General features: G+C 38.5%; 1 protein-coding gene across 1 annotated transcript in view; it reads right to left on the bottom strand.

Moving 5' to 3' along the window:
- Window positions 1-642: 642 nt before the first annotated feature.
- The window catches only part of ZYG11B (zyg-11 family member B, cell cycle regulator), a 90,427-nt gene continuing 79,898 nt past the window's right edge, over window positions 643-11,171 (bottom strand). Inside the window, exon 14 of the mRNA XM_059135980.1 lies at window positions 643-5,563. Within this exon, the coding sequence (XP_058991963.1) occupies window positions 5,373-5,563 (191 nt within the window). The 3' untranslated portion in view covers window positions 643-5,372. The remainder of the gene's footprint in view (window positions 5,564-11,171) is intronic.

Below are 11,171 nucleotides of genomic sequence, written 5' to 3'. Positions count from 1 at the left end.
AGGAAGTCTTGTTGGGCTGTGTAATTGGTCCCCACTTTGGATTAAGTGGAATCTCCATGCCTCTATAATGAGCACTTTGGACTGGTCTGTGATACAATGTTAAGTAATATTTATTTATTTATTTATTTATTTAAAAGATTTTACTTATTTGTCAGAGAGAGAGAGGGGGAGAGAGAGCAAGCACAGGCAGACAGAATGGCAGACAGAGGCAGAGGGAGAAGCAGGCTCCCTGCCGAGCAAGGAGCCTGATGTGGGACTCCATCCCAGGACGCTGGGATCATGACCTGAGCTGAAGGCAGCTGCTTAACCAACTGAGCCACACAGGCGTCCCAATAATATTTATATGTTTAATATTTCTTCTCCACAAAACTATAAGTTCCCTGAGCGACTTATAAATTATATAAATTCCAAAACTTTAATAGTATCTACCGTATGTATTTAATGAAATGAATAGAGTTCCAATACTAGAAACTTCTGCAGTACAACCACTGGTAAGCAACTATTACAAGTCAATAACCAAAGAATCTAAATCTTTTTTTTTTTTTAATTTATTTTCATTTATTTATTTTTTTCAGGAATCTAAATCTTGCATTAGATTTAAAGGAAATGTCTAGGAATAAAGTAGACAAGACACACTTTACATAAAATTTATAACATTTATTTAGGCAAAAAAAAAAAAAATTCCCCAACAAAACTCTGTACACACACATTAATACCTAAGTGATGTCCTGATTTAAAATATAGCATGATTCATGTATAGAACACTCCCACTCATCTGGCCACAGTGAGAACAGTGCCTTCAGTTCAGATAACTGAGAGCCCTTAAAATGAACACATTACACTTCCCAATGAATTTTTCATATCCTTTGAAAGGAGTTAAACTCTTCCATCAGAATTCAAACAAAAGATAGCTTTTTTCTCACAAGTCCATGGGAATTTGACAGTGGGAAATCTACAAAAGTCAAGGATTTTAAAATTTTATTCTTGCAGATTATCTGAGTATAAATCTTGACATTAACATCATCCCATTTTTAAAGAAAAAAATGCTCCCAAGAATTTCTTGCTTTTATGAAAGTATGTCTCAGCTTTCATTAGCTAAGTAGCTTCTTGCTTCTAAGCTGATTAAAATAATCTTAAAAGAACCCATTTGAACAGTTTTCCCAAAATTAAGTTCAAAATTAAGCACATACTATTAATGAACTAGATTTATGACTTCACAGAATAATTTTGATCAATGTGGATTTTCTAAGTATTCTTAATAGCCATTCTATCTTGCTCTAAAGTTTGGTTGTGCCATCCAAACAAACTTAAATTCATCCAGAGAAATGAGAAGTAGCACTGTTTTTCCCATAATTTACCCCCAAAAACTGGTGATGGGAGAAATAGGCAGAGAAAGCTCTTTCTCAGGCTACCAATCAGTTAACATACAATGTCTTAGATTAAGATCTGAAAACTAATGAATGCATAATTAGGAGTGTACCGTGTCATGCAAAGTCTATGAGATACTTAAAAAAAGCAATTACTCATTAAAAGCACATTCGGCAAATTCCTATTATACTGTTATTCTCATCACTGGATGAAGGCTGGATTTGCATTATTTCTAAAATAGTGTATGAGTTGACACTAAAAATGAAAAATGTGTCAATACAAAGCAAATGGTAAAGATTAAACATCCAACATCCACACAGTCACTTGAAACTGCTACAATGGATTTGAGAGGGAAACTTAAGTTTTGCAAACTGCTCTGTAAGCTGTCCTGGTATACACTACTCTGAAGCCCTACCCATATAAGGTTCCTAAACAAGTTACATACAGATAAAAAAGTGCCCACATCAGCTGGTATTATGATACTGCCTTTTACTTAGACTTTTAATAATACTGTTTATTCTGTAATAAAAGTTGCACAATGACCAAATAGTGTAAACACACCAGTAGAGGGCAGAAGAGGGGTAGGTTTTGACACACACGAAACTAAGTTTGTTTTCCCTGCTACTCATGACCTCTTTTCAACCTTGGGGCCTGCGGCTGCACGCTGTTCTATGGGCAGTGATGCACTTTGAAAACACTAAGCCAAAACCATCGTTCATTAATCTAATCTATCATATCATAATTTAGCACATAAAATATGTTTTCATAAAAATGTGCTCCAAAGGGGTGCCTGGGTGGCTCAGTCGTTAAGTGTCTGCCTTCAGCTCAGGTCATGATCCCAGGGTCCTGGGATCGAGTCCCGCATCAGGCTGCCTACTCACAGAGGCACCTGCTTCTCCCTCTCCCACTCTCCGTGCTTGTGTTTCCTCTCTCTCTCTGTCAAATAAATAAATAAAATCTTAAAAAAAAAAAAATGTGCTCCAAAGAGCTAGAAGATGGTCCAATGCTCTCTTGACACATAGCATAATTAAACATACAGCTAAATGAAAGTGACAACGGGGAAAAAGGGCCAACTTAAAAGGTTTCAGTAGTAAGAATAACTTTCTAGGCTGGAGAGATTGATGTTTATAAACATGAATCTTTGATTCTTTGGAAGTCTGCAAACAAAAGAAATCATGAAATTAAATCCCTGTAGCACCCTTTTATTGTGATTCACTTCCACTTTGGGTAATTAAGTTGACTATTGCTACCAACTGGCATTTCTGTCCAGGGCTAAAGAGCAGCAATATTTAAGGTCAATTCCTGGAACTGTGGGTCTGACAATTTAAAAAAGCCTCAACTAAGATCAGTAGCCACTGAGTCCTTGGCCAGAGTGTAAATTAACCCCTTATTATTACTTGATTTATGTTTTTTTTTCAACTGCCAACAGGAAAAATGGTTTTTTAGAATTTAAAGATCACAAGCAAAACATACTTGATGGAAAGAACGAGATACCTTATTTTTGCTTTAATTTCAAACCATTTTTGTTTTACTCAGTGATACCAACATGAATCATTATACTCTAAAAAGTCTAATTCCATTTTCTTTGGTAGATCTAAACCTTGCTGCTGCTTGTGGACTGATGGTGCGACGTTTTATAATATCTGAGTGCACCAGTGATTTCAGTAATGAGTGGTTCAACCCTAGTCTAAGTTGAAACAGCACCTCTAAGCCACTGAAGAGGTAACCCTTGAAGGCACCAAGTACTGTTAACATTCCAGTATACAGATGTAAAAGGGAGGCCTAACAGATTCTAACTGTAGACACAGGCCAGATATGCCTCATAATTTCAATATATACAACTATTACATTTTAGCCAGATTCAAGACCTTAGAAACAATTCTGTGCCTTAGATACACAATTTTAAGAACAATCCCAACCACAAAGGCACTGCAATTTTTATATATGGGACGTGACCAATTATTTTGCTTTTAAGTCTAAGAAATATCTGACCATTACCAATGCTCAAAGTAGTAAGTTTAGAATTAACTTTAAGTATTTTTGAGTCTTCATCTATAAAGTTATTCTGAATAATGGAGTTGTTGTTTTCTGTACATTTTTAGCTATTTCTGAAAACAATTTGTAAAGATAAAAACCTAAGATTAGCATATAAGGAACATGCACTTTTGTCTTGAACAAGATGTAAGAGAAACTTGAAGCCAAACTTCTCAAACAGGCTTTCCCTTAACTATCCAAGCTAAGAGACCTGGAGATAGTAGTCAACATAGCCAGCAACTTCCAAGCTAGTGTAGGCCATCCTATTTTCTACATTTTGCCTTAGACATTAAAATCTGGGAAAAAGGGGGAAAGTTAAAAGAATTTTCCACTTCCTCTGAAATAGACAATCTGTGAAAGTTTATCTTGAGCCTATAAAAATTCCTTAAACCAATTAAGTCAGAAGTAACCCAGAATATGATATGGTTTTTAATACCTAAATACCTATTTTCTTTCAGTTTAAGTTTTCATCCCTGCAAAGGAGTACGAAATAATTCAAGTATGACTTTTGTGACAGTGGTTTGAAATACATATGTCAAAAATGTTATCACCATACTACTAAGCCAGCTCCTTTCTAAATAAAAATGCATCTATATAATCACCATAATTTAAATATACCACTTAAATCTCTACTAAAAACATTCTGGCCATCTATGAAGAAAACACAGTTATCTCAAATTGTCATTAACCTTATTCACAAACTAAAACTGAAAACAGAAATTAAGTTTTGTGGTGACTTCCTACCTCCCAGCTTTCATTATTGATATAATGATAACTGATTCTTTACTATGCTGTAACAGGTATCATAAAGGAAAGGCTATTGTCTAAAAAATAACCCATCAAAAAATATTTCCTTTTTATGCACCGCAACTAGAATCATTACACTTAATAATAGCCTAGTGCTTCTCATTCATTTTTGGCAGTGAGATGTGGACATCTTTCTCCAACATGAGAACATTAAGATACATGTATTTTGAAAGAAAAGAAAATTTAACTTCTTGTGACAAAATTTACTGTTGTTAACTGTCCTTTAACTGAGCCGGTAATATCATGTGTCGTCTCTATTTCACTGAACAAAATGACTTTGAAATAGAGGGAAAAGAACGGTCAGTTTTAACAAGAGACAATTTTATAAAAATTCACATTTCACAACAGTATGACATATAGAGATCCAGACAGTTCTTCTTTAACACAGAATGCTGTAATATTTTACATTATGATGCCTGGGCAAGTATTTCTACAGAGTACCCAGCAGTCTGTGTAGGAAGCAGCAGCCCATGCTCCCAGGAATAAATATGCTCACTGCCTCAGGAGAGGGTTCCAGAAGGATAGCTTGTTCTAGTTTAAAAACTATACTGTAAGGGCAGACCTTTCTCCAGTTCCTAATCTCGTTTCTCTCTTACTAGTTTTCTTTCTAATTTATTTTTTTTTTGCCAACCACCCAGGCTCCAGTCAGTGAGTAGCTTTCCAAGAGGACTCGACTTTCTGTTCTTTCACACTAAGAAGGACATCTTATAAAAGGTACACATACAGAGAATAAAGGCATTTTATACAGAAGCAGTATAAAACTTATAACTGAAGCAGTGCTGGAAATCAGGTTAACAGCTCATCCGAAGCTGCAAATTGATTGGAAGAGACTTTAAGATCAGAAAAGTCTGGCCTAAGGGTTCGTGCAAACTTGATCATAAAACCGTAGAATTTCAAGCACAGGTAACTTCAAACACAGAAAGATGTGGAAAATTTCCTAAAAGGCAATGATGAAGGAAGAGACCCTTCATGCCTCAGAAGTTAAAAATCACAAGACAAATTAGAGACTGTTCACATGGGCAGTACTGTACACCATCAAACCCAAACTGATCTTATGACTCTTGTCATAGAAACCCCTAAAACAGCACAGAGGATAAGATATTCCAAATGAACCTATCATGAAAAGGATTCCTGTGATTCAGTTATCCAACTACCTATGGCTATCAATTTAGTCTAGCCTGGGGCTGCTTTTTACAGGGAGGTGGTCTGCCATGGCGCACAATGTGTTTTTCTAAGCTGTCCAGAATGGCCACAGCAATCTGTTGAACATGGGGATCAGTCTGTTCATGTTCTTTGATGTTGTATAAATGCTGCAATCCTCCTTCCTCAATCAGCATGCTGCAATACCTTGAGGCTGAAAAAGAAAGAGCTTTTCTTACAACACTTAAAAATTATCCCCCACACACAAAAGTTCTTTTTTCACTTAAATCTTAACTGTTTTGTTATAGACCACTAACATATGCTACAGCTTGATAAATACCTCTGTAGTGATGTTATGTCTACACTGCAAGTCCCCACACAATGATTCTCTCATATATATATATAATATATAGATATATCTATATAGAATGGTCTCATATATAGATTATATATATTTCTTAAGAAAATCTTATAAAATCTTTATTTCTTTAAAAGATTTTTTTTTTTTTTTTTTCTTTAAAAGATTTTATTTATTTATTGGACAGACAGAGATCACAACTAAGCAAAGAGGCATGCAGAGAGAAAGGGAGGGAAGCAGGCTCCCTGATGAGCAGAGAGCCCAATGCAGGGCTTGATCCCAGGACCCTGAGCCGAAGGCAGAGGCTTTAATCCACTGAGTCACCCAGGCACCCCAGATCGTATAAAATCTTAAAAACATTTTTTTATCAAATAATAAAACCTTTTTTTTTTTTTGTAAAGATTTTATTTATTTATTTGACAGAGAGAGATCACAAGTAGGCAGAGAGGCAGGCAGAGAGAGAGGAGGAAGCAGGCTCCCTGCTGAGCAGAGAGCCCGACGCGAGACTCGATCCCAGGACCCTGAGATCATGACCCGAGCCGAACGCAGCGGCTTAACCCACTGAGCCACCCAGGCGCCCCAATAAAACCTTTTTTTAAAAAAAGATTTTATTTATTTGACAGACAGAGATCACAAGTAGGCAGAGAAGCAGGCAGAGAGAGAGGAGGAAGCTGGCTCCCTGCTGAGCAGCGAGCCAGATGAAGGGCTTGATGCCAGGACCCTGGGATCATGACCTGAACAGAAGGCAAAGGCTTTAACCCACTGAGCCACCCAGGCGCCCCTCAAATAATAAAATCTTAAAAAACATTTTTTAGGGGTGCCTGGGTAGCTCAATCATTGGGCATCTGCTTTTGGCTCAGGTCATGACTTCCAGGGTCCTGGGACCAAGTGTTAGATCAGGCTCCCTGCTAGGCCAGGAGCCTGGTTCTCCCTCTCTTGCTCCCCCTGCTTGTGTTCCCTCTCTCTGTCAAATAAACAAATAAAATCTTTAAAAAAAAATTTTTTTTAGTTTTAGTCATATTTATTAAAGTATAATTTATACACAAAAAATATACCCAAATTTAATTTATAATTTGATGGGTTTTGGCAAATGTATACACTTGTATAACCACCATAATTAGAATATGAAATATTTTTTTTAAAAGTCTCCTTGTGCACCACTGTAGTCATTCTCCTCTGTATCCTAACCCAGGCAAACACTCTTCTAATTTCTTTTTTTTTTTTTTAAGATTTTATTTATATGACAGAGAGAGATATAGGGAGAGAGGGAATATAATCGGGGGAGTGGGAGAAGGAGAAGCAGGCTGCCTTTGACCAGGGAGCCCGATGCAGGGCTCGATCCCAGAATCCTGGGACCATGGCCTGAGCCAAAGGCAGACACTTAATGACTGAGCCAAGAGCTGCCCCACTTTTCTAATTTCATGATATAGACTACCCCTGGCTGCTCTAAAACTTCATGTAAATAAAATCATACAGTAGGTATTCTTTTGAGTCTGTCTACTTTTGCTGAATATGATGTTTCTGAGAGGGCATCCATATTGTTACACACATATGTATGTAGCAGTTTTAGGGTTTTTAAAAAAGTATTTCTAAGGGCACCTGGGTGGCTCAGTAGGTTAAGCCTCTGCCTCCGGCTCGGGTCATGATCTCAGGGTCCTGTGATGGAGCCCAGTGTTGGGCTCTCTGCTTAACCCTCTCTCTCTGCCTTCCTCTCTGCCTACTTGTGATCTCTGTCTGTTAAATAAATAAATGAAATCTTTAAGAAAAAAAAATAGTATTTTTAAAAATTTCAGTATTAAGTACAAGTATTTTAAGTTAGCATTCCATTGCATTGAATATACTACATATTTTTAATGTTATTGTATTAATGGGCATCTGTTGGATTTTTTTCTCCCAGTGTTTTGTTACAATGACTAAAAATACTATAATCATTCCGGCAAAAGTTTTGAGGAAATACTTAGAAAGCTGGACAAATGCTAAATGTATGCTTAACTTTGTAAGAAATCACCAAACTGTTTCCAGAACTGGTTGTATAATTTTTCAGTCCCATAGGTAATGAATGAGAAAGCTGTTTCACATCCTTGCCAACACTTGTCATCATCCAAATTTTTGTTTATAGGCAGCCTTCTTAGTAGGTGTGAAGTAGTGTCTCATTGTGGTTTTAATTTCTATTTCTCCATGACTAATGATGTTGAGCTTCTTTTCATTTGCTTTTTGGCCATTCATATGCAGTCTTTGTAGAAAGACTATTTAGATCCTTTGCCTACCTTTAAACTGGGTTCTTTTTATTGAGCTGTAAGAGCTCTTTATATGTTCTGAAAACATGCCCCTCATCAGATATATAATTTGCAAATCTACCCAACCATTCTGTAACTTGTCTTTTCACTTTCTTGGTGGTATCCTTTGAAGCACAGAAGTTTTAAAATGTTTTATTAAACCCAATTAAATTAGTCACTTATGCTTTTGGTGTCCTAGGAAGCTATTGCTTAATCTAAGGTTATGGTGATTTATGTCTATGTTCCCTCCTAAAAATTTTATATGCTTATATATAGGTAGATGTGGTTCTTACATTTAGGTCTAGGCCTCATTTGGAGTTAATTTTATTTTGAGTTATTTTTATATATGGTATGTGGTAAGCAATCAAGTTCTCTCACATGTGCCTATTCAGTTTTCCCAGCACCATTTGTTGAAAAAACGATTCCTTCCCCATTGAATTGTCTTGGCATCCTTGTGAAAAATCAATTGACCATAAATACATGGATTTATTTCTGGACTTTCAATTCTAGTGCACTGATAAGTTTATCCTAATGCTGTTCAATACCTTTTATGGGTTATTTGCCTTCCATTAATCTTCTTTGGTAAAGGGTCTGTTCAACTCTTTTGCCCATTTTCTTTTTACTTGTTTTGTTTTTTATTATTAAGTTTTGAGAGTTCTTTTTTTATTTTTTTAAGATTTTATTTATTTATTTGACAGACAGAGATCACAAGCAGGCAGAGAGGCAGAGAGAGAAGGAGGAGGAAGGAGGCTCCCTGCTGAGCCTGGGACCACGACCTGAGCTGAAGGCAGAGGCTTTAACCCACTGAGCCACCTGGGCGCCCCTGTTTTTTAAAAGATTTTATTTATTTGAGAGAGAGAGAGAAAGAGAGAAAGAGAGAGCACACAAGTGGGGGTAGTGGCAGGCAGAGGGAGAAGGAGAAGCAAGCTTCCAGCAGAGCAAAGAGCCCAATGTGGGGCTCAATCCCAGGACCCTGAGCCCAAGTCAGATCCTGACCCCAGGAGCATGACCTGAGCCGAAGTCAGATGCTTAACTGACTGAGCCACCAGGCACCCCTAAGTTTTGAGAGTAATTTTTCTTTCTTTTTTTTCTTTAAGGATTTTTTTTTTTTAAAGATTTTATTTATTTATTTGACAGGCAGAGATCACAAGTAGGCAGAGAGGCAGGCAGAGAGAGAGGAGGAAGCAGGCTCCCTGCTGAGCAGAGAGCCCGATGCGGGACTCAATCCCAGGACCCTGAGATCATGACCTGAGCTGAAGGCAGCAGCACCCAGGTGCCCTAAGGATTTTTTTTTTTTTTTTTTTTTTTTTGACAGAGAGAGAGAGAGCACAAGTAGGCAAAGAAGCAGGCAGGGAGAGAGGGGGAAGCAAGCTCCCTGCTGAGCAGAGAGCCCAATGCGGGGCTCCATCCCAGGACCCTGAGATCATGACCTGAGCCGAGGGCAAAGGCTTAACCCACTGAGCCACCCAGGCATCCTTAAGGATATTTCTTTCTTTCTTTCTTTGACAGAGAGAGACAGAGAGAGGGAGAGAGAGCACAAGCAGGGGGAGTGGAAGAGGAAGAAGCAAGCTCCCCATCTGCTTTGGATCCCAGGGCCCTGGGATCATAGCCTGAGCTGAAGGCAGATGCTTCACTGACTGGACTACTCAGGTTCCCTGAAAGTTCTTGGTTTCTTTTTGAGATTTTACTTATTTATTTTGTTCTATTTATTTATTTATTTATTTATTTTTAAAGATTTTATTTATTTGACAGAAATCACAAGTAGGCAGAGAGGCAAGCAGAGAGCCCGATACGAGACTCGATCTCAGAACCCTGAGATCATGACCTGAGCTGAAGGCAGAGGCTTAACCCACTGAGCCACCCAGGTGCCTCCAAGAGTTGGTCTTTGGACTGAGCCACCAGGCACCTTGTACTTTTTTTTTGCATATAGAGATCCAAATGTTGTGGCACCATTTGTTCAAAGATTATCATTTCTTTATTGCATTTGTTTTGAACTTATGTCAAAAATTAATCAGCCATGGGGCGCATGGGTGGCTCAGTGGGTTAAAGCCTCTGCCTTCGGCTCAGGTCATGGTGCCAGGGTCCTGGGATCAAGCCCGGCATCCTGCTCTCTGCTCGGCATCGTGCTCTCTGCTCAGTGGGGAGCCTTCTTCCCCCTCTCTCTGCCTGCCTTTCTGCGTACTTGTGATCTCTGTCAAATAAATAAACAAAATCTTTTTTTTTTTTTTAAGATTTATTTATTTATTTATTTATTTGACAGAGAGAGAGAGAGAGATCACAAATAGGCAGAGAGACAGACAGAGAGAGAGATGAGGAGAAGCAGGCTCCCTGCTGAGCAGAGAGCCCAATGCGGGACTTGATCCCAGGCCCCTGGGATCATGACCTGAGCGGAAGGCAGAGGCTTAACCCACTGAGCCACCCAGGTGCCCCAATAAACAAAATCTTTAAAAAAAAAATTAATCAGCCATATATATACAGGTCTATTTTTGTATTTTCTATCCTGGTCTATTGAACCACATTTGTCTATTTCTATGCCTGGATTTGTAACTGAAGTCTAAAGTGACAGTAGTCTTGAGGGAATGGCCCTTAACCTAGGGGATCTCCAGGTAAATAATGTCAGAATTGAATTCAATTTGTAGAACACTCAATCAGTGTCTGCTAAGAACTGGTGTGTGGAAAAACAGATTAGAATTGGTGTTGGAAGTGGAATTTGTTATAATGGTCCCTGCTCATAAAAACATGTAGTTTTGGGGCCCCTGGGTGGCTCAGTGGGTTAAGCCTCTGCCTTTGGCTCAGGTCAAGGATCTCAGGGTCCTGGGATTGAGCCCCGCATGGGGCTCTCTGCTCAGTGGGGAGCCTTCTCTCACCCCCAGTCTGCCTCTCTATCTACTTGTGATCTCTCTCTCTCCCTGTCAAATAAATAAAAATCTTTGAGAAAACAAAAAAGCGTGTGTAGTTTGGGAAGAGAAAAGATGAAAGATGGGATGAAAACCCTCTGATTCCCGGGTGGCCAGGTATTCACTACGGTATGGAGTAGTAGCTGTGTTGTAATCGGTTACTAAAGGCAACAGTTGCAAAGGGAATTTAGAAATGGATCTAAACCTGACCAGCACTTGCTTGTGGCAGTGGTTAAGCCAAATTATCAAGATAAAGGTTGACAAAAGGACCAGGGTTCCTTGGCATGACCC

This window comes from Mustela lutreola, chromosome 10 (assembly GCF_030435805.1).
Source record: "Mustela lutreola isolate mMusLut2 chromosome 10, mMusLut2.pri, whole genome shotgun sequence".
Classification (NCBI taxonomy): domain Eukaryota; kingdom Metazoa; phylum Chordata; class Mammalia; order Carnivora; family Mustelidae; genus Mustela; species Mustela lutreola.
Note: the sequence above shows the minus strand (reverse complement) of the source record. Positions and strands in the feature narration are given on the sequence as shown.